The sequence below is a fragment of the Rhincodon typus genome, chromosome 11 (assembly GCF_021869965.1).
Source record: "Rhincodon typus isolate 14 chromosome 11, sRhiTyp1.1, whole genome shotgun sequence".
Lineage (NCBI taxonomy): Eukaryota > Metazoa > Chordata > Chondrichthyes > Orectolobiformes > Rhincodontidae > Rhincodon > Rhincodon typus.
Window position 1 is genome coordinate 41054473 of NC_063342.1, and position 23767 is coordinate 41078239.

Consider the following 23767-nt stretch of genomic DNA (forward strand, 5'->3'; position numbering starts at 1 on the left):
CCATTAACCATTATTCTCTGTTTCCTGTCACTCAGCTAATTTTATATCCATATTACTGTCTTTATTTTGTAAGCTAACTTAGCTCAAAAGTCTGTTGTGAGGCACTGTGTCAAATGCCTCTGAAAGTCCAAGCACACTACATCAACAACATTGACCTAATCAATTCTCTGTTACCTCATCAGAAAAAAACTCCAGTAAGTTTGTTAAAAATGATTGTCCCTTATAAAATGCATATTGGCTTTCCATAATTAACTCACATTTGTCCATGTAACTGTTGATGTCAGCCACCAGGGTTAAACTGTCCAGTCTGAAGTTGCTCAGCATATTCTTACACCATTTTTTGGAACAGTCTTAATAATTGAAATTTTCCAGTCCTCTGGCAGCTCTCTGAGTCTAAAGAAAGCAAGAACTAAGAGGCAATATAAACAACTTAGCCACTTGTGCCTGCTCTGCCATTTAATACTATCATGACTGATCCCGTAAAAACCAAAAGAGCTGTAGATGCTAAAAATCAGAGACAAAAATAGAAATTGCTGGAAAAGCTCAGCAGGTTTGGCAGCATCTGTGCAGAGAAATCAGAGTTACTGTTTCAGGCTGAGTAACCCTTCCTCAGAGCGGGCTCAACTCCTCTTTTCTGCTCGCTCCCCATAATCTTTAACTCATTACTAATTTAAAAATCTGTCCATCTCCTCCTCAAATTTCTTCAGCCTCCTGGCCACCACACTCTGGAGCAGTGAATTCCACAGATTCATGACCATTCAAGAGAGGTAATTCCTCCTCATCTCTGTTTTAAATCTGCTATCCTATAGCCTAAAATTATGACTTCTGATTGCCTCACAAAGGGAGATACTTGTTCTACATTTACTTTGTCAATCCCTTTTAGCATCTTATGTACCTCAATTAGATCTCCTCTTATTCTGCTAAACTCTCTATCATATAGGCTAAATCGCTCAACCTCTCCTTATATGACATGCTCTTCATCTCTAGAAGTAAATGAATGAAACAAAAACAGGAATTGCTGGAGAAAGTTAGCAGGACTGGCAGCATCTGTGGGGAGAAAACATAGTAATATTTCGAGTCCGGTAACTCCTATCAGAACTCATCAGTTCATCACAGATGCTGCCAGACATGCTGAGTTTCTCCAGCAATTTCTGTATTTGTTTTGGATCTCCAGCATCCATAGTTCTTTGTTTTATATTCATCTAGTGAACCTTCCCTGAACTGCCTCCAATGCAGATACATCCTTCCAAATCACAATTAGAACACCTTCCTGCTTTCATACTCCACTTCTCCAACAATAAATGCCTAAATTATATTTTCCTCCTTATTACCTGCATACCTAGCTTTCTAAACTGATGCAGAAGGAGATTCGGATCGTTCTATACTGAAAAGTTTTGAATTTTCTCTCAATTTAGATAAGTTACCTTTCTATTCTTTCAATCAAAATGGATAATCCCTCACATATCCATGTTAAACCCTTTCTGCCATGCCTTGACCTATTCACCTAAGCTATCCTTATACATTTGTAATTTTTTTAAAAATTTTTTATTGCAAACTTACTTTCCCAACTATTTTAGTGTCATCTAAAAGTTGGCTATAGTACATTCTTTCACAGCATCCAGATCATTAATATTGATTGTAAATAGCTGGGGCCCAAGGACCAAACCTTGTCGCATCCCACTAGTTACAGTTTGCCAAGCAGAAAGAGACTCATTTATCCCACTGTCTGCTTTCTGTTGGTTAGCCAGTCCATTATTCAAACAAATCTATTACCCCTAACACCTTGTGATCTTACTTTGTGTATTAACTGTTTATATAGTACCTTATCAAATGCCTCTGAAAGTCCAGGTAAACTACATCTACAGGGCCCCATTCTCTACTTTGCTCATTACATCTTTGAAGAGCTCTAGCAAATTATTCAAACATGATTTACACTTCATAAGACCATGCTGATGTTGATAGATTGCAATTATGACTTGCCAGATGTCCTGTTACTACTTTCTTAACTATGGATCCCAACAACAGACATTAAACTAACTGGTCTATAGTTTCCTACTTTCTGTCTCCTTACTTTTTGAATAAGGCTGTTACATTAGCATTTTTCCAAACCATTGAAACTTTTTCAGAATCCAGAGAGTCTTGGATTTTATAGCTACTATCTCTGCTGCCACTTCCTTTAAGACTCTAGGATGTAGGTCATCCATGGGGACTTGTCTGCCTTTAATTTTGATAGTGATTATTTTAAATTCCTCCTTTTCTATGCTCTGTGCATTACCTGTTATAATTTGGATGGTTTCTGTATCCTCCACCATGAAAACTGAGGCAAAGTATTGATTTAGTCACCCTGACATTTCTATGTTTCCAATTATAAACTCCCCAGTCTCATCCTCCAAAGTTCTGACATTCACTTTAGCTACTCTCGTTTTATATACTTACTGAAGCTCTTGCTATTCATTTTTGTATTTTGCGCTCATCTTCTTTCATAATGAATCTTTGTTTTTCTTTGAGTAACCCTTTGTGAGTCTTTAAAAGTTTCTCAGTCCTCCAACCTGCTACCCAACTTTGCAAATGATATGCCTTAGTTTCTCACCTTATGTTATCTTGACTTCTTTGCTTTGCCATGGATGCCTTCTTCCCCCTCATACAATCTTTCTTCCTCTTTGCAATATATTTTAGTTGGGAGGATTTGAATATCTCCTTAAATATCTGCCACTGTTGATCAACTGTCCTATCTTGTTGTCATTCTTCAAAGACCATGAGGACCAAACAGCATATTGCTCCAAGAAACAATCTCTAATACACTTATGAACTCTCCCTCGAGGCTATCTTTGTCAATGTGATTAATCCAATCCATGTCCATATTAAAAACACCCATGATTATTGTCATACCTTTCTTACAAGCCCCTGTTATTTCCTGGTTGATACTTTGCCCAACTGTAGAACTACTGTGAGGGGACCTATAGATTACTCCTACCAGGGTCTTCTTTCCCTTGCTATTTTGCATTTCTCCCCGTACTAATTCTATGTTTTGATCTCCAATGCCAAATTCATTTCTATCAGCAGAATTGATCTCTTCCTTTATTTACACCATTTCCTTTTACTTTCTCCTGTAGATTCCTTGGTGCAATATGATATTTACATGCTCTGTCCCTTCCTTTCATTTTTTTTAGTAACATTCAACCTCATAATTAACTTGCACTTCTACCTTCTCCTTACAATTTGATTTTTTAAAATTTTCCAGCAGCAACTTCCAGACCAGAAGGCAATGCTGCAAACCATGTCAGCATGCAAATGTTGTGCACAGACCCTCATAGTACATGCAGTCATGCAGCTTAAAGGAAGCATTGCTGTTGACCCTCGGTTAGAGAAAATAAAATGCCTCACCTGTGTTTTAAATGGGCAACTCCTTATTTTTAAACAGTGGAGGCTGGTACTGTGTTCTCCCACACGAGGAACTATCTCCACAAATACCCTGTCAAGACCCTTCAGGATCTTGCATATTTCAATCAAGGCATATCTTACTCTTCTAAATTTCAGTACACACAAGCCTAGCTTATCTACCTTTCCTGACAACCTCCCCATTCCAGATATTAGTCTGGTAAACCTTCTGTGAAATGCTTTCAAGGTATTTACATTCTTACTTACATGAGGGTACCAATGATGAAGGCAGTACTCCAAGCTTGGCTCACCATTGCTCTATATAACTGAAGCACCCAAAAATTATTCTTAATTTATATCCAAGCCATTTATTTAATGACAAACTGTCAAGGTTCCAGCATTGTGACACACCACTCACTACATCTTGCTAACCTAAAAAGACTTATTTATGCCTACTCTCTGTTAGCCAGCCAATCTTTTATCCATGCTAACAATGCTACTGTCTACATCATTAGCTTATATTTTCTGCAGTAACCTTTGTGGCATTTCATGAAATGCCATCTGGACATATAAGTACAGTATATTCATCAGTTCCTATTATCCACAACACATATTACTTCCTCAAAGACTTTCTCTTTCACAAACCTGACTCCACACTGTCATAATATCTTTAATAATACCTTCTAACATTTCCCCTCTGTCAGATGTTTAGCTAACAGACCTATATTCCTGATTAATGTTTCCATTCCTTTTTGAAGGAAAGAGCTCCATTTTGCTGTTTCCCAATGTAAAGGGACCTTCCCCTAATTAAGGGTGTTTTGGAAAATTAAAAATCAACTATCTCACTTGCCGTTTCTTTGAAAACCCTGGGATCAAGGACCCAGGCTTCTGTCAGCCCACAAATCCAACCTTTTACAATTTACTCAAGACCACTTCTCTGGTGAGTGTAATTTTTCTGATTCCTCCCTCCCCTCCATACCTGATTTGCAGCTGCTTCTGGGATGTTACTTGTATATTACTGAAAACTTACTGCCAGTGCCTCTGCAATTTGCATTTTCACTTCCCTTAGTATCCTTGGATATATCTTTCGGTCAAGCCTTCTACCTCCATCTTTTGGTCCCTAATCAGGAACTATAAAGCTCCTTTTCCTATCATTTTACCATTTATGTCTGTAGAAGACACTTGGATTTCAAAATTTATTCTATTTTAGTTAAATTGCCAGTGTTTTCTCATTTTCCTTTGCCTCTTGTTGGGATTTTAAAAAGCAACAGCACATCCCATTGGTACACAGTAAGAAGGGAGTTTTTTTTGCCACAAATGATATCTTTTTAAATTGTCTATTCATCTTAATATGCAAGGAAGTAAAACTGACCACCCAAGAAATGTCAGAAAAGCCTGAGCTAAAGACAGATCAATCATTGGCAAACAAGTGCTTTATTTTAACTGCTAAATGCTTCAACTAAGTGAGTGACAGATGATCTTTCAAGGATACAGTGTAGTTGTTGCCCTCACTTCAGCATATATTTCATTCATTAATCTAGACATAAAGTTAAGAAAAATTATCCGCGGTAGGTGCACAGGTTCAACTGTACATTAGAACTGAAATTCAGACTCTGCTTTGAATTGTAAACCTATATTGTACATCTAAATTTGCTTGTACACTAAATCTGCGCTGTACCAATGCACCCTTGACAGTACACAACCAAAGATCATTGCAAAGGGATTGCTAAAAGTGGAATTGCAGCTCATGACGCAAGCTGAGAAAATGGGGACCAAACAGAAACTTTACATGCAATTATGTAGAACTAGTCTTGAATGTATTACTGACATAATAGACTCAAATTGGCCTTGGGTTTGTGTATACTTGTGATAATGGAATAATGTTGCATCTGTCACTCAACCTAGCTGTATGTTATTTGATCTACATAGCATTACTTTAGCCCTTTGCAATGTAATGTGCTTACTGCCTTTTTGCAGATAAGATATATCTTCCATATGTTGCATTTTATTTGTAATGTAACATTTAATTTGCTTTAGTATGGGTTTTTGTGTGTTTTATATATTTTGGTTGTAATTTAACAGTACAATGCAACATTGCTTAAACAATGATGCTTATACATTTTTCATGCTGTCTTCCACCCAATGGCCTCTATGCATGTAAGTAACTGTGATTGAGTGACATTAACTTTTCTCCCTAATTCCATCTTTTTATTTTTGTTTGTCTCATCAACATTACAGAAATTAAAACTGCATTATATTTTGTTGGAAAATTAGTTTCTATATTTGATCAATAAAGATTAAACTTTTGAAAAGCAAATTGATGTGAACAACCAGGAGTACAGCAAGTACATATCTTGTTTAACTACACTTATGTTAGTGCAGTTGTGGTGTACAGTAGCAAATTTGCCAAATTTGCCACACTCTCACCTTGATCAGAACTCAACAAAGCCGTTTAGTCATAGAGTCATACAGCACGGAACAAATCCTTCAGTCCATCTTGTCCATGCTGACCAAGTTTCCCAAACTGAACTAGTCCCACTTGCCTGCATTTGTCCCATACCCTTCTAAACCTTTCCTATTCATGTTCTTGTCCAAATGTCTTGTAAATGTTGTTAGTGTTTCTGCATCTATCACTTCCTCTGGCAGTTCATTCCACACAGGAACTACCTTCTGTGTGAAAAAGTTCTCTCTTCAGTCCCTCTTAAATCTTTCTCCTCTCACCTTAAAAATATCCCCCTAGTTTTGAACTCACCCACCCTAGGGAAAAGACCTTTGCTATTTACATCATCTATGCCCTTCATGATTTTATAAACCTCCATAATGTCACCTCTCAACCTCCAATATTCCAGTGAAAATGGTTCTAGCCTGTCCTTACAACTCCAATCCTCCAGTCCCGGCAACATCCTGGTAAACATTTTCTGAATCCTGTCCAATTTAGTAATGTCCTTTCTGTGGTGAGCTGTAAGTACATTGTGAAAGAACCCTGAACGTCTGACACCTCATTCACCTAACGTGTTTTCTCTGTCATCTGTTCAGTCTGTGCCATGAAGTGTGAGGCCCACAACTCAGTAGCTTATTTTCCCACCTGTTCCTCCCCATGATTTCATATTGGCATTGTGTCAGTCATCCTGTCAGCTGAGAAAGACGTGGTGTTGCCAGCAGTAATTCATGGTAGACTGAGAATAGATGTTGATTGAGCACAGGTGGAGTAATGAAATTCTATATTCAGGTTGTATTTAAAAGACTGCAGTTTGGACATTTTCTATATTAAAAGAGAAATACCTCTGTAATTCAGTGGTTCTCAGACATTCCCGCTAAATTATGATATAATATCTATAATGTGAGAGTTCTGCATGTAAAGCATATTTTCATAATGCTTTTTCAAAAATAAGTTCCTTACTTGCAAATAGCAGTAAGATGGGGTGTACTTGCTTCTCACTGCAGAATCAGTCTATCCTTGGCAGGAAAACGAAGAAAGCAGGCACAGAGACACCTGTAATAAAGCAGGAGAGACCAGAAACATGAGATTAGCAGGAGCAAAGGGATAACAAAAACATGGAAAGTGCAAGAACATAAAGAGATTAAGGCAGTCCTCAACTGCCGTTCATTCTTGCTGTTCCCCTGTCACTGTCATATTAGTTCACAAAACCCCTGAAAAGTCTCTACGGACCACAGTTTAAGAACAACTATGTTAATTGAGGGTTCCAGCAGAGAAAAGCAATCTACCACAGTGACTCCTGTGATAACTTCACATTATAATGAGTTATTAATATGATAATTTCAAGGGGAAGTGTCATTAAGTGGATATTTATGATCTCAATTAGTTACACTGATTTAAGATGTGTGAGGCTAAATGTGTCTGTCAATGTGTAATGAGACATTATGAAAATATAATGCAGCTTTAACTGAGTGATGAAATTGCTATGTAACACTCATAATTCCCTGTAAGTACGTCAGAAATTAGTTAGTGTTTCATGTAATTTACAACAGCAGTAATGAATGCACCTTTCTACCATTAATGACTCTGGCATTTCCTTTAATATTGTGGCTGAAGACAAAGTCTATGGTGTTATTTCTGTTGTCTTTAGAAATTGGCAACATTATTATTGCAGGTGATGAATGCTCCTATTGGGATCTCTTTTTTTTCCATTTGGAGTTTTAAGTTGTTTGTTTATAGTTTGGTGTATTTGAGGAGCTTATACCCCACTTCATGCCTTGTCTGAACCAGTTGTCTTAACAGTAATGGTTCCCTGGCTTCTAAATATCATCAGTAACTTTCCCACAATCTGTCTTTTAACAAAATCAGTAGTATGTTAAGTGCAAGCTTTGCAGCTGGGAAAGGAAAGCCTTCCAGATTAATTAATACAAGGGACTCATGTGAGTGAGTGCTATGAAATTGGTGCACACCCATGTTATTAATGCATTAAGTACTCTCTAGGCTCCTACTGACATCAGCTAAGTGGCCACAGATCATACAAATTGTTCTGCAAGCCCGGACTTAGAATTGTCCTAAAGTATATATTTCAAAGTAGGTGACTAGAAAAAAGTATTTTAAAAGTTCTGCTGAGTTTTGCATCTTTACATATACACATATGAAAAGTACCATTATGGAAACTTTAATTCTCTTCAGAATCTTAAAGATTAATTGATTAATATGAGAGAGCAACCTGGAGCAAGTAATACATAATAGTGAGATTCTTGGAAAGTAAATAAACATTAAACTGTCAAGATAGAGCATCAGACTAGTATTATTCCCCAGGAGCACATCTCTCTTGTTATGAAAAGTTCACTGCATAGAAGGCAAAAAATTCCATTGTGCTAAGAAAACCCAATAAAAGTCTGCATTTTATTGCTGTAACTGGTTAAGGTGTTCAGCAAAACAGTAGGTCATTTAGAAAGAAAAACAGAAGTAGCTAGAAAAGCTTAGCAGATCTGGCAGCTTCTGTGAAGAGAAATCAGTTAATGTTTCAGGTCCGATGCCCCTTCTTCAGTAGGTCATTCAGGATGTGTTTTCCCATGTTCTGGAAGTTTGCTCATAAAATAGTCAATATTTTATAATGCAGTTTCATTTATTTTGTTTTCGTTTTCAATAATATGGTTTATTGAAAAATTGCAGGTTTATGGCATGAAAAGCAATTTTATGGATAAACAAAATGTGTATGTGCGGAATCTTACAATCAGCCCTTCTGTATTTATCAATATTTTGTACAGTCACCTTCCCATTTTAAGATTGCCCATTATTCAATTGTAGTATTAAATGCATTTCATTACGTCATTTTTTTAATACCAGTATTCAAAGAACAACTTGTTATTATACATCAGCAATTTTAGAATAAGCAATATTTATTTTCAATTTGGTGCATCAGATCCTAACAGAGTTTACAAGCCTCAGTGGTTATTTCCAGAAATGCTGAATTTTTTTCCCTTGTATTTTAGCTGCTTTGCAAACATTTGTAATGCTCATGATATGCAACTCATTCTCTCAGTGGGCTTCCTTTTCAGTCTTTGACCAACTAGACCTTGTTACATATGAAGAGGTAGTAAAACTACCAGCCTTCAGAAGGAAGACGCTAGTGTTACTAGGTAAAAAAAAATTAGTAAAATAACATTCTGGAATGGCAATTAGAAAACAACACCACCAAAATTATATTTTAAAAATGAATTAAGACTTTTCCATTTTTGCCTTTTTTGTTTGTGGGAAAGGGGCCCATGGAGTAGGGCGAAGACACATTAAAAACACTCTGATCACAAAGCATCCAGACAGATTTGCATACCCTATTCCACGTAAGTGATAATTTTTGAAATATTGTGTTTGTGAAATATAATTAGTAACTAAATTATTACATTAAAGTCATGGTTTGTTGGAGTGCCATGATTGTGTATGATTTTTCTCATGTGAAAGCGTAAAACCAGTACCATGCTACAAATGCCACTTAAAGGCTACCTACTGGCATGCATTTTTCTCCAAACTGAAGGATGGTCTGACCCATGGAACACTCTCAATCAATGTCAGTTGTCTGAGTCAAGAAATGATTGTAACATGAGATGCGTTGAAAAGTGTTGCTTTGCATGCATTACAGGCAGATCATACCACACAAAGTGCATTAAGGTAGCAGAACAAAGGACAGAATAAAGTGTTACAGCTGCAGAGAAGATACCGAGAGAGAGATCAGAATTTGCGAGGTCTCTCAAAAGTCTCATAATAGCAGGAAAGAAGCTGTCCTTGAATCCATTTGTATCTAAATTCAAACTTTTCTATCTTCTGCCCAATGCGAAGTAAATGGAAGGCTAGTTTGTGTGACGGACAGGGCTGTATTCACGACTCTGTAGTTTCTTGCGGTCTTGGAAAGAGCAGTTTCCATGCTACGCTATGATGCATCCAGATAGGATGCTTTCCATGGTGCATTTATAAAAATTCGTAAGAGTCCTTGTGGACATGCCAAATTTCCTTAGCCCCCTGAGGAAGTAGAGACGTTATGCTTTTGTGACCGTCGTATTGATGTGGGTGGACCATATCTGATTGTTGATGATTATCACTCCTAGGAACTTGATGCTCTCGACCATCTCCACCTCAGTGCCATTGATGCGAAGAGGGGTTTGCCCTCTACTCTGCTTCCTGAAGTCAATGACTAGCTCCTGCATTTTGCTGACATTGATGGAGATATTTGTCTTTACACTATGCTGCCAAGCACTCAGTTTTTTTCCTGTATTGTCTTATGATTGTTTGAGATCTGACCTGCAACTGTGGTGTGTTCAGCAAACTTGTAAATGGAATTGGGGTGGATTTTGACCACACAGTCGTGAGTGTATAACGAGTATAGTAGGGCCTGAGTATACAGCCTTGCGGGGCACCTGTGTTGAGGATTATGGTGGAGAGGTGTTGTCACCTGTTCTCACTGATTGCAGTCTGTGACTCAGAAAGTCAAGGATCCAATTAGCGGGGGGGAGTTGAGACTTAGGTCTCGGAGTTTACAGATGGGTTTGTTTGAAAAATGGTGTTGAAGGTGGAGCTGCAGTCAATAAATAGGAGTCTGAAGTAGGTATCCTTGTTATCCAGATGTACCAAGAATGGGTGTAGGGGCAGGGTGATGGTGACTACTGTGTACCTTTTGCGCTGGTAGGTAAATTGCAAAGGATCAAGGCAATTTGGTAGGCTGGAATTGATGAGCGATGACTAACCTCTAGAAGCACTTCATAATTATGGAGATCAGAGCCACCAGGTGGTAGTCATTGAGGCATGCTGCATGATTTTTCTTTGGCGCCGGGATGGTGATGGTCGTCTTGAAGCAGGTGGGGACATCCATCACCACCATCTTGTTGGGAGCAATTGGGGGTGCAATAAACACTGGTTTAAAAACCCAAACGGTCTTAGAGCCATTCCCTGCCTCCCTAGCATCGGCAACAGCTGCAGCCTGCTGATCAAGGAGCTCTTTCCTCCGACAGCCCACAACAGTAACCTAGCTGCTGCATCTTTTTTTAAATTTGTAGGTTTCGAAAAGTTTGGCATCCTAAAATGGCATCCTGTTGCTGCTTTCAAGCTTAAGGACTACATATTGGTCCTCCAGCATTTAGGGTCCACCACCACTCTTAATTTGATGGCAAACCCACCCTCTGGCAACTAATTTGCCTATTGAGGAAATCACAGATGTGGGTTTCCCCACAATGCAAGCTTTTGACACCCACTAGAGCTGATTTCCTGAAGCCTTCAGGGAAACTTCTCCCGATGTCTCACCCACCAATTGCTTCTGTGCTTGCTAACCATATTTACTTGCAGCTCACCAACATTTCAGATTTAAAATTTTGTACCGATGTTCAAATCCTTTTGAGACCTCACCACTACCTATCCCTCTGACTCTGACACCCTTGAACTCAAGAATCTTCTGGCATCTTTGTGCTTTTTCGACTCCAGTTTTTTTTGTAACTTCTCCTGCTGCCTTCACCCACCACTGGGGACCATGCTTTCAGCTACATAGGCTCCAGCTTCTGCAGTTCTGCGTTAAGGTTCCTCCTAAAGCATACCCACATGCCCAGGCTGTTGGTTACCCGTGTTATTGTCTGTTCCTTTTTATCTGGTTACACTCATGTGAAACATCTTTGAATGATTTTCTATGTTGAAGGCATTATTTTCATAGAAGTCGCTATTGCCATGATGACACTCAGCCTCCTATTTCAGCATGCCAGTGCCATCAGAAGAGAAAAATGTAATATATTTAATTGTTATCTATGCCACGACTGGTCACTTCATGCTATTCAGCTAATGAAATAAAAGTTGCCAATTGTGGTCACATATTCTCTAAGTTTAAATGTATGACTGCAATTGACTAAATTAAGGCCTAATATAGTTTCTGGTTTAAACTGCCCCGCTTCCTGTGAAGAAATTTAGATTGAGGAGCAAGTCGTGAGTTGCTGCCTTAAATTGTGCCGGCAGTTTTTCTCAATAATACGAGATTGCTTGTCTTCATAGATACTACCAGACCTGCCAGAAAAGATGAAGAAAATGGTAAAAATTACCATTTTGTTTCACATGATCAAATGATGCAAGATATTTCCAATAATGAATATCTGGAGTATGGCAGCCATGAGGATGCGATGTATGGAACAAAGTTGGAAACGATACGCAAAATCCATGAACAAGGACTAATTGCAATACTTGATGTTGAACCCCAGGTAATGATAAATAGTTGATGGTCAAACAATGGACAGAAACAAAGCATTTGAATTTGAAGGCTTCCTTTAAATCTTGTTTTTAAACACAGTCTCAGATAAGGGGGTTGATGTTATTAATAGGTCAATATTAGTTGATGCCAATATTGACGTTTGTTGGCATGATACGCAGTGCTGCAACACAAATGTTCACAAATTTGCAAGAGCCATAATCTACATTTATATACCCTTTTGTCTTTTATCATCAACTATTTTCTTTTGGATGGACAAAGGAACAAAGACAATGTAGTAGAATTACCAGTAAATGTAAATACTTTTTGATTGTTTAGTAATAATTGCCTCAGATCAGGAAGAAGCATAGAAATGTAATTTGATCAAATGTCTGGTCCAGTACAGACTCCTCATTGACCGAATTAACATAACTAACGGTGGTTGAACCGCACAGACAATGATGGACCCAGTTAACACTGAGTTAATTGATTTCATTTGGCGCAATAGGGACACTGTAACTGGGTTGAATCTCAGAAATTATGGAGGTGACATTGGAAAGATTCTCTTTCTCTGATCATTTAACAGTGACCTCTGGTGGAAGTGCATGAATGTAAATTTTGAGGAAAGGAACAGGCTGACCACATATTCTTTGTAGTCAAATAACTCACCAGTAAGACTCTCAGTTTCTAACTTGGTGAGATAATGGAAAGTATCATGCATCAGTAAAATGACAACCAAGTAATTGTCAACTGTTTTCAAGAAAGGGGGAGAGAAAAATAATGTAACACTATGAGAAACTAGAATAAAGCAGAGGTGACATTTTGCTAATCATGCATTCTGTACAGAAATTTGGTGCTTTCTGACACTTAAAGTAAGAGTTCAGGTCATTTATAGAGTCATAGAACTGTACAGCATGGAAATAGGCTCTTCGGTCCAACTTGTCCATTCGGACCAGATGTTCTACAATTTTGTAATTTCAAACAGCACTTTTGCAAACTAGATTAAGATTCTTTTACTTTAACTATGAGATTTGTATCAAATCTGTTTTATTTGGTGATTTATGTAAAGCGGATCCTAGGAGCCATTGAATATTGATGAAATTTATTGTTTAAACAAAATCTAATCACTTTGAAGTGGTGGAAATTATTCCCATGGAATGATTAAAATTTACCTTCACCCATTCTTAGTAAGAACATTTGCTTTCCATATTGTTAACAAAACATACTAAAAGTTGATAGAAGATTTTCCATGTTATGTAAATACGAGGAGGATGAGATTCTCTCCTGAGAAGATTAAGAATTAAATTCATATAAAATAAATAAGAAAAGTGAACTGTGATTCCAATTTTTGCCATGAAAGACTGCAAACCAATACAGAATGAGCATATGTATAATTCCTGCTGCCCAGTCAGACCATTCTGTTTTATCTTAGTTTACATGTCAGCAGTTTAATCTGTTTCAAGTAATAACACCGAGCTGTTCAGTGACTAACTGTCTGGAGTGCAGTCCAGAAAATGACAAAGCAATATCTTGTGTTCTAAACAAAAATGAAGTTGCTTTTCTATGTCTGGAAAACTGACAGGTTTACTATACCATAAGACCGTAAGATGTAAGAGAAGTCGGTCATTTACCCCATTAAGTGTGCTCTGCATTCAATTAGATCATGGCTTTCCAATAATTCTCACATCCACCTTCCTCCCTTTTCCCTATAACCCTTGATTACCTTTATAATTAAAAACATCTTTTCCAATCTTGTGTGTACTTAACAACCCAGCCTTGACAGCCTCTGAAAGAAGAAATTCCTCCTCATTTTGATCTTAAATATGTAATCTCTTTTTTTCTGAGATTATGCCCTCTAGTTCTATACTCTTCCACAAGGGGAAACAATCTTTCCACATCTACCCTGTAAAATTCTTTAAAAATATTGTATTGTATGTTTCAATAAGGTTACCTCTCATACTTCTAAGTTCCAATGAGTACAGGCTCAGCCTCTCTTCATAAGAGAGTCCTGGCGTCGACATTGTGAATCTTTTCTGGATTCCTCCGATGCCAGTATATCTCCCTTCAGATAAGGGAACCAAAACCGTTTGTCGTATTCCATCTGTAGTCTGACAGGTGCCTTTTATAGTTTTTGCAAAGCCTCTTACTTTTCTCCATTCCCTTTGAAATAAAGTCCAGCATTCCATTTATCATCCATATTACTCGCTGAACTTGGATGCTAACTTTTTGTGATTCGGGGCAAAGACTCCAAAATCCCTCTGCTCTTTAGCTTTCTGCGGTTTTTATTTCTCTATTTAAATAATATTTAGCTCCTCAATTCTTCCTGTCAAGATGCATTATCTCAGATTTTCCCACATTATGTTCTAAGTTTTTTGCCCAGTCAGTTAATCTGTCTGTATCCCTCTGCATATTCTTTGCATCTTCCTCACCATTTGCCTTTCTGCATATTTTTGTCATTTGCAAACTTAGCGATAGTACATTCACTTTCTTCATCTGAGTCATTAATGTATATTGTAAATAATTGTGGCCCCAGCACTAACCCTTGAAGTGCACTACTAGTTACAGATTGCTTTCCTGAAAATCCACACTTATTTCCCCACCCCAACTCCACTTATCCCAACTCCCTGTCCTCAACAAGTCAGCTAAGATACAGTACCTTATACAATGCCTTCTGAATTCTAGCAAACATTGTCAGACATGATTTCCCCTTCATGAAGCCATTCTGATTCAGCTTGAACATATTATGTATTTCTGAATGCTTTGCCACTACACCCTTTATAATAGACTCTAATAAATTTTCCCAATAACAGATGTTAAACTAACAAACTAATTTTGGTATTGTTATCCAAGTAGATGCTCTGTAATGCTGCCATATCCTTTTGCTTTGTAAGTCTCCATTTCCCCTCTTCTAAGCCTCCCCCTGCCCACAGATTAGTTTAAAGCTCCACAAACAACCTAGTTATTTGATTTGCCAGAACTTTAATCCCAGCATGGTTCAAGTGAAGCTCATTCTACCCCTGTACTGGTGCCAGTGCCCTGGGACAGCACGGTGGCTCAGTAGTTAGCACTGTTGCCTCACAGCACCAAGGACCCGGGTTCGATTCCAGCCTCGGGCGACTGCCTGTGTGGAGTTTGCACACTCTCCCCGTGTCTGCGTGGGTTTCCTCCAGGTGCTCCAGTTTCCTTCCACAGTCCAAAGATGTGCAGGATAGGCGGATTGGCCATGTTAAATTGCCCGTAGTGTTCAGGGATGTATAGATCAGGTGGGTTATAAGGGGATGGGTCTGGGTGGGGTGCTCCCAGCGTCAGTGTGGACATGTTGGGCCGAAGGAACTGTTTCCACACTATAGGGATTCTATGAACTGAAACACATTCCTTCCATGCTAAACTTAGAACCAAGCATTTATCTGCTTAACTTTATTTTCCCAATGCCAGTTTCCCATGGCTCGGGTAGTAATCCAGACATTATTACTTTGGAGATTCTGCTTTTTAAATTGGCTCGTAACAGTTCAAAATCTTCCAGCAAAATCACCTTCCTAGTTCTATCAATGTCATTGGTGCCAACATGGATGAGGATTACTGGATCCGTTCTCTCCCTCTCAAATTCTCCTCCAACCCCGTAGAGATGCCCTTAACCCTGGCATTGGGCAGGAAACACAGCATTCAGGACTCCCATTCATGACTGCAAGAAACAGTATTTGTTCCTCTAATTATGCTATCCCCTACCACAATACAATCCTATTTCCTCCCCCACTTAAATGTCTCCCTGTACCAAGTTTCTGTGGTCGTTTTGTTCATTCTCCCTACAGTCTCCATTCTTGTCTGCACATTTTAAAGAACTTGTAAGTCCTGTGCAATTGAAGGGGCTGAGACTCCTCAGTTTTAACCCCCAGACCTTTTCTCCGTCTCACGTACAGTCACATCCTCCTGTCTGTAGTCACAGGCATAGTTTGAGGGATGTGACTGCCCTCTAATGCAAATTGTCCAGGTAACTCTCCCCTTCCTTGATGTGGCATTGTGTCTATAGCTCAGGCTCCAGCTTTTCAACTTGGACCCAAAGTTCCTCGAACTACAACCACTTACTACAGATGTGTTCAGTCTGGATCACATTGGTGCCCAACAGCTTCCACATGTTCTGCCATCAGTATCATATTTGATATATCTTATAAGTTTTTATTTGAGATTCCCTGTTCTTCACTCTTCACTATAATGATATTCATCTTAAATATTATCATATTCTTTTTATTTGTTTTCCTTAAATCTCATCCCAACACATGAGAACAAGTAAGCGAGCGACAAGATTATCCCTTAATGCAGATAGCATTCCACGTTGGATAAAGGATGCACTTCATTCTTGTGGTGGAACTGAAGGTTTCAAGTCTCAGACATGATGTACATGAAACATACAGGATGTGAATTTAGATGCTCAACTCCAGTTTTCACTAATCCTCTCAACTCTTGATCTCTCACAGGCTCTAAAGGTTTTGCGAACTGCTGAGTTTGCCCCATTTGTCGTTTTTATTGCTGCGCCAACCATTACTCCAGGCATGACTGAGGTAAGACAGCAATTCTGAAGTTTTATCTTTGTTTATGTTACAGATTTTGTATGTCCTGCCTTACAATTTAATCTCTTACTGTACTGGAATTGAGCTGAAGGCTTAACTGAATATCTGATTGCCAATTTAATATTATGATAACCTGTTCCTGTTGAAATGTTTCTCTTTGATTTGGAGCCATAGCTACAACTGAATAAAATGTCTTTTAAACTTCAGCACATTAGTATCCTTCCTTAAATAAGGTGACCAATACTATGTGCAGTTTTCTGGATGCGGGCTTACCAGTGCCCTGGCTAACTGAAGTATGACCTCCCTACTTTTGTATTCAATTCCCCTCAAAATAAGTGATAAAATTCTATTCGCTTTCCCAATTATTTGCTCTGCCTGCATGCTATCCTTTTGTGATTCATGCACAAAGACGTCCAGATCCCTCTGTATCACAATTTCTTACCATTTAAGCAATAAGCTTCTTTTTTATTCTTCCTGCTAAAATAGCCAATATATGGCTCAGTCAGGCCATCAGGGAATATGAATACTAAAATTATAATTTTGAATTTGAAACATTGTTGGACCAAGAACCAATGTAGGTCCATGAGCACAAGGATTATAGACAAATGGTGCAAATTGAGATACTGTGGGGTTTGGATGAGTTCACAATTACAGTGGGTGCAAGATGGAAGCATGGTTTGGAGACCATTGGAATTATCATGTCTAAAGGTAACGAAAGCATGGATGAGGGCTGGGATGTGGTAGAGATGGGATTTATTGCAAAGGTTTGTTTTGGAGTTACAGGATATGTAACCAAGAGCTCAGGTCAGAGTCATATAGGATGACAATGTTGAAAACAATCGAGTTCAGCCTGAGATTATGACAAAGCAGCAAATGGGATGCGTGACTGGGGAAGAGCATTTTTGCAGGATGATGAGAGGTAGTGTTAATCATAGATAATCATCATAGAATCCCTACAGTGTGGAAACAGGCCCTTCGGCCCAACAAGTCCACACCGAACATCAGACCATCCCACCCAGACCCATTCCCCTGTAACCCACCTAATCTACACATCCCTGAACACTATGGGCAATTTAGCATGGCCAATCCACCTAACCTGCACATCTTTGGACTGTGGGAGGAAACCGGAGCACCCGGAGGAAACCCACGCAGACACGGAGAGAATGTGCAAACTCCACACAGACAGTCGCCAGAGGGTGGAATCGAACCCAAGTTGCTGGTGCTGTGAGGCAGCAGTGCTAACACTGAGCCACCGTGAGTATAGTTGGACACAATTATGTGAAAATTAACATTGTGTTTTCAGACAATTTTGTTGAAGGGCAATACATAAATCAAACAGGGGAGGGAGGGACTCTGCATAGATCTTTGGGATAGTCCAAAGGTAATGGTGAAAATGCAGGAGGAGAGGACATTATAAAGAAGCAGCCACAGGTAAGGTACAAGACCAAATTTAAGGGGAGACGGTGGTGTAGTCGTGATCTTACTGGACATGTAATCCAGAGGCCCAAGGTATTGCTCTAGGAACACGGGTTCACATTCCACCACAACTTTGATAGAATTTTTTGTCAGTTAGTAACTTATATTTAAAAGCTAGTCTAATTGCGACCATAAAATTATTAACAATTTTCATTTAAAAAGACATCTGTTTCACTAATGTCCTTTAGAGAGAGAAATCTGTCATTCTTACCCAGTCTGGCTTACGTGAGATTCCAGTTTCTGACCGTCAAATAGCTTAGCAACCCACAGAGTTCAAGGGCCATTAGGGATGGGCAGTAAATGCTGACCTTGCGAGCAAAACCCACATTCTATAAAAAAAATCACTACTCTTCTCTATACCTTCACCTTGACTCCAAATTCAGAAAATTATCCAATGTTTTTAATTCCGACTCTAGCCAGCCTTCCGGGCTCTCTCTGAATAAAATTATTGAACTGTTTCTGCTTTCTGGTCAGTGTTGTGGTGTAAATCCATGCCCACCAAAAATCAAGTTGAGACTGTCCAAAATCCATTACTGGAAGACTACAACTGCCAAAAGACTTTCACAGAATAAAAGCCTAAAGAGCTGCGGATGCTGTAAATCAGAAACAAAAACAGAAGTTGCTGGAAAAGCTCAGGAGATCTGGCGGCATCTCTGGAGAAAAATCAGAGTTAACGTTTCAGGTCCGGTGACCCTTCCTCAGAACTGATGGTAGCTGGGAAAACTTCGGTTTACATGCAGAAGATAGGATGGAGGGAGTGGGTAAGGTATAAACAATAGGTGGGGATAGAGCCCAAAGAGAGAGAACAGTTGGACAGACAAAGGAGTTGATAACGATCTGGCTAGGAGGGTGAATAGCTGTTATTGGAGACAGTTAGTGACTAACAACAGGCAGTGTGTAATGGCAGACAGTGTGATAACAAGGCCTGGTGTGTAGGATAGGGGGCTAGTCATGGGAGAGTTCAGGCCCTCAATATTGAGTCCAGAGGGCTGCAGGGTCCCCAAGCGGAAAATGAGGTGTTGTTATTCCAGCTTGCATTGAGCTTCACTGGAACACTGCAGCAAGCCTGAGACTGAGATGTTGGCCAGGAAACAGGCTGGTGTGTTGAAGTGACATGAAACTGGAAGCTCAGGGTCTTTTTTTGCGAGCAGAACACAGATATTCTGCAAAGCGGTCACCTAGTCTACACTTCGTTTCCCTGATGTAGAGGAGACTACTTGTGAGCAGCAAATGCAGTAGACTAGATTGTGGGAAGTGCAGGTGAAGTGTTGCCTCACCTGGAAGGTATGTTTGGGCCCTTGGATACTGAAGAGGGAGGAAGTAAATGGGCAGTTGTTACATCTTCAGAGGTTGCAGGGGAAGGTGCCGTGGGGCTGTGGGGGGCATTGTTGGGTGTGAAGGAAGAGTAGACCAGGGTGACCTGGAAGGAACAGTCCCTGCAGAAGGCGGACAAGGGAGGGGAGGGCAATATGTGTCTGGTGGTGACATCTCGCTGGAGGTGGCAGAAATGTCGCCTGATGATTTTCTGGATGTGGATGCTGGTGGGATCATTGGTAAGGACAAGGGGATCCCTAATCGCTGTTGTGTGGGGAGAAGAAAGAGGTGAGGGCGTAAGTGCGGGAGGTGGGTCGGACCCGGTTGAGGGCCCTGTCGACAACAGTGCTGAGGAATACTCAGATGAGGGAGAAGGTAGACATTCCGGAGTCTCCCTTGTCAAAGTCGGCCTCAACGTAACATATGCGATGGAGACGAAGGAAATGAGAAAATGGGATGGAATCTTTACAGTAATAGGGTGCGAGGATGTATATTCCAGGTAGCTGTGGGAGTCAGTTGATTTATAGTGGATATTAATGGCCAGTCTATCCCCAGAGAAGGAAACAGAAATGTCGAGGAAGAAAAGGGAGGAGTCAGAGATAGATCAGGTGAAAGTGAGGGCAGGGTGGAAATTGGAAGCAAAATTGATGAAATTTTCCAATTCCTGACAAAAGAGGGAAACAGCACCGATGATATCATCGATATATCAGAGAAAGAGTTGTGAGTGGGGGCCAGAATAGGACTGGAACAAGGAATATACCCCACATACCGCACTGTCTCCTCTAAGTTTTGGAAGCGAGGTGTAGACTGGGTGACCGCTTCACAGAACATCTGTGTTCTGCTCGCAAAAAAAGACCCCGAACTTCAGTTGCCAGCCACTTTTACACACCACCCTGTTCCCTGGCCAACGTCTCTGTCTCTGGCTTGCTGCAGTGTTCCAGTGAAGCTCAGCTCAAGCTGGAAGAATAGCGCCTCATTTTCCGCTTGGGGACCCTGCAGCCCCCTATCCCACAAACCAGCTTGTTATCACATAGACTGCCATTACACACTACCTATTGTTCATCGCTAACAGTCTCCATTAACAGCTACTCACCCTCCTAGCCAGGTCGTTATCAACTTCTTTGTCTGCCCAACTGTCCTTCTGTCTCTTTGGGCTCTATCGTCCCTATTGTTTACTCCTTACACCCTCCCCGCCACCCTGGTTTCTGCATAGAATACAACACTTTCCTAGCTATCCACCAGTACTGAGGAAAGGTCACCAGACCCGAAATGTTAACTCTGATTTTTCTTCAGAGATTCTGCCAGATCTGCTGAGTTTTTCCAGCAATTTCTATTTTTGTTTCAAAAGACTTCACGATTGGATCACAGATCCCATAACTGGATGGATAAGATCTCCAATCTCATATGCTGTCCAGTCCCCTAACAGCAGCACTGATTCCATAGCCAAATGTGGAGCACCATTAATGTGGTTGTAGACCGGTCAATTTAAAAGAATAAAGAAGCATGAATGCAGGAAGCAGCAATGAAGCAATGAGAGTCTATGCTGATGGGGAACGGTTATGAAAATGAAATCCTTGACGAAAGAATTTGCAGCAAAGATGCTTCACAAACTAATTGATTTGTAAGTTCCAATTTGCTTTGTCTGTATGCAAATTCTGTTTCACTTTCTCTTCCTTTTGTTTGTCTGTTATAATTGGTTTTTATTTAAACTCACATTTTATGTTTATTTTCTTGCATCCTTTCTGATTTTAACATAGCTCCCAAGGTGGTGCAAAAAGCTACCTGTAAGTATTTGCATTCGCCAAGGTTCTGTGTATGAAACTGGTGGCTTAGCTGTAGCAATGAGTGGTGCAGTAGTTTTCATTGAGAAAAGGTTAGCTTTTTTCCAGTCGATGTATTTTTAATATGAGCCCAAGCATTTTTTTGGTAAATGAAACTTCTCTAATCATTGTAATTACTTAATCAAAATGTCTGCAAAATAAAGGTTAACCCATGTCACTACTGTCATAACAAAGATGCTTACTAATTTTCTAAAAGTCAATAAATTCAAAATTCTATTTTGAATATTTCTGAAAAAAGAAACAGATTGCTGAAACTTTTCATCTTCCACTCATCAGGACAAACATGACAGTACCAGATTTCACAGATCACAGTAATTTATGCTACAGGCGTAAAGGGTATCAATTGGTTGGCAAGTCAACTTTGGCTGAGATATTGCCATGAAAACTTCTAATTAGTTTATTACATGAAAACATTGTTTTGATCTAACAGAGTATCCATGTGCATAACGTGTACAGTACCTCATTATTTAGCATTGGTGATCAAACAGAATCCAGAAAAATCCTACGTAATGTTAGGTAGGGAAATAAATATTGTGTAGTTTGGTTAAATAAATTGATTATGCTATGTATCATGTTGTCTCTTGAGTAATGCACAAATTTGAATTAAGTAATTTTCATTTTTCACCAATTTTAGTTGGTGCCTGCTTTGCTAGTTTCACAAAGAAGAATATGAAAATAACAACTTGAATTTCTGCAATCTAGTTAATTAGAAAAAAGTTTTGAGTGATTTCACAAATGCATTTTTTAAAAAGGCAGAGGGGGATTTGGTCAAAGAGGTGCTCCATAGTGAAGAGGAAGGATGTGAAGAAAAAGGCATTCAGAGAAATTTCCAATAAATGGAGCCTGGGCAGCTGAAGCCTAGCAGTGATAGTAAGAACTGCCGATGCTGGAGTCAGAGATAACACAGTGTGGAGCTGGAGGAGGCCAGGGAGCATCAGAGGAGCAGGAAAGCTGACGTTTTGGGTCGTGACCCTTCTTCAGAACTGATCCATTTCTGAAGAAGGGTCCCGACCCAAACTGTCAGGACCCTTCTTTAGAAATGGATGAGTTTTGAAGAAGGGTCACGACCCGAAACTTCAGCTTTCTTGCTCCTGTGATGCTACCTAGCCTGCTGTCTTCCTCCAGCTCCACGCTGTGTTATATCTGAAGCCTAGCAGTGGTTGTTGAATGGAATTAGGGATCTACCTCTGATTCTCTCTCTGTGTCTGTCTCTCCCTCTGTCTCTCTCTCTCTCTTCCTCCCACTTCCCTCTCCAACCCCCGCCCTGTGATTCTCTCTTCTACCCCATCCCTAACCTCCCCCCATCACCAGCACCACCATCCTGAATCTCTGCCACAGAATCCTATTTCAATAGAACATGTGCTTCAATATGCATGCACAGTGCGGTACTTACATATGTTGTCACACATATGTTCTAAATGATGATATAATGTCTGCAGTTGTGCTAATACATATTTCCAGATTAACACACAAGTATAGCTGTCCACAGTTACAAGTGTCAGCAAACATGCCTTCATTGCTGTCTCCAGGACAATTCTGCATAATTATGGACAGTCATCTCATGGATTTGATTAGGGTGCATCTCAAGGCTCCTCGCTTGGTCTCTTAGCGCTCAGTCACTTCGCACCTGCGTTAGTGCTCATAGAACCTCTGCTTTGCTTTGCCCCTTCAGCCTGTAATGGCTCATAGTACTTCTGTGTTGCCTTGCTGTTTAGTGCAGACGTAAAGCTAGGCAGCTTGTCAGCAGTCATCGGACTAAGGGGAGGAGATGTCACTCTATGGCATCATGCTATTTCAATCTAACATTGCTGGCACATGTTGCAGATGTACACAGCAAATACATCAACTAAGTGGCTGTGTGTCAAAGTATAAGGGGTGTCGTCCTCAGTCAAGATAAGGAGGGGAAGTTTTAAGGCAGGAGCTCCCAGTACAAGAACTCAAGGGTGCTGTCTGATGAAAGTCCGAGGCTTGAACACAATCAGCCTAGGCCACCACGGTCATGGGTACACGTTACCACAGTCCAGGGAGCAGGTCACAGGCAGTCCTGTTGTTCCTGTGCATGTGGTTGAGATTTGTGAGAAGTCAATCAGAGAGTTGCACACAGATCAGTCAGTGGTCTGATCATTCATTAATCAGAGCTGTATGTCAAAGTTTGTCAGACACTAGGCAATGGTCATTCTGGGGTCAACTCAACAAATGTCAAGGTATGTTGATCAGGAGCCACTGCTGTGCTAGGAAAGTTGGGGAAATCAATTCTCAGAAATTGTGGTAGCAACCAGGGATGCAGAGGGAACAATAATTGTGATGGGAGGAAACAAGAGAGCATGGGATGGTGCCACAGTTGGGGAGATGTAGGTTATCAATGGTCACCACCAGTCCAGACTCAATCGGGGTGCAAGGGAAAGAGAGAAAGTGGAGCGCGGGTAGGCATTACTAAACTGTAGGCATAGGGTTTTGCTGAACGCTGAAGACTCAAGTCCACATGATATGTGGGAGCCTGTGGAGGCTTCTAACTGATGGCCTCGCCGGGGAGTACTAG

The 23767-nt window shown here is 40.0% G+C and overlaps 1 protein-coding gene across 1 annotated transcript in view; it reads left to right on the forward strand.

Moving 5' to 3' along the window:
• The window catches only part of LOC109937398 (peripheral plasma membrane protein CASK), a 183038-nt gene that overhangs the window by 153119 nt on the left and 6152 nt on the right, over positions 1 to 23767 (forward strand). Inside the window, exons 14-17 of the mRNA XM_048603099.1 lie at positions 8881 to 8961; positions 9082 to 9162; positions 11843 to 12045; positions 16505 to 16588. Coding sequence (XP_048459056.1) covers positions 8881 to 8961; positions 9082 to 9162; positions 11843 to 12045; positions 16505 to 16588 — 449 coding nt within the window. The remainder of the gene's footprint in view (positions 1 to 8880; positions 8962 to 9081; positions 9163 to 11842; positions 12046 to 16504; positions 16589 to 23767) is intronic.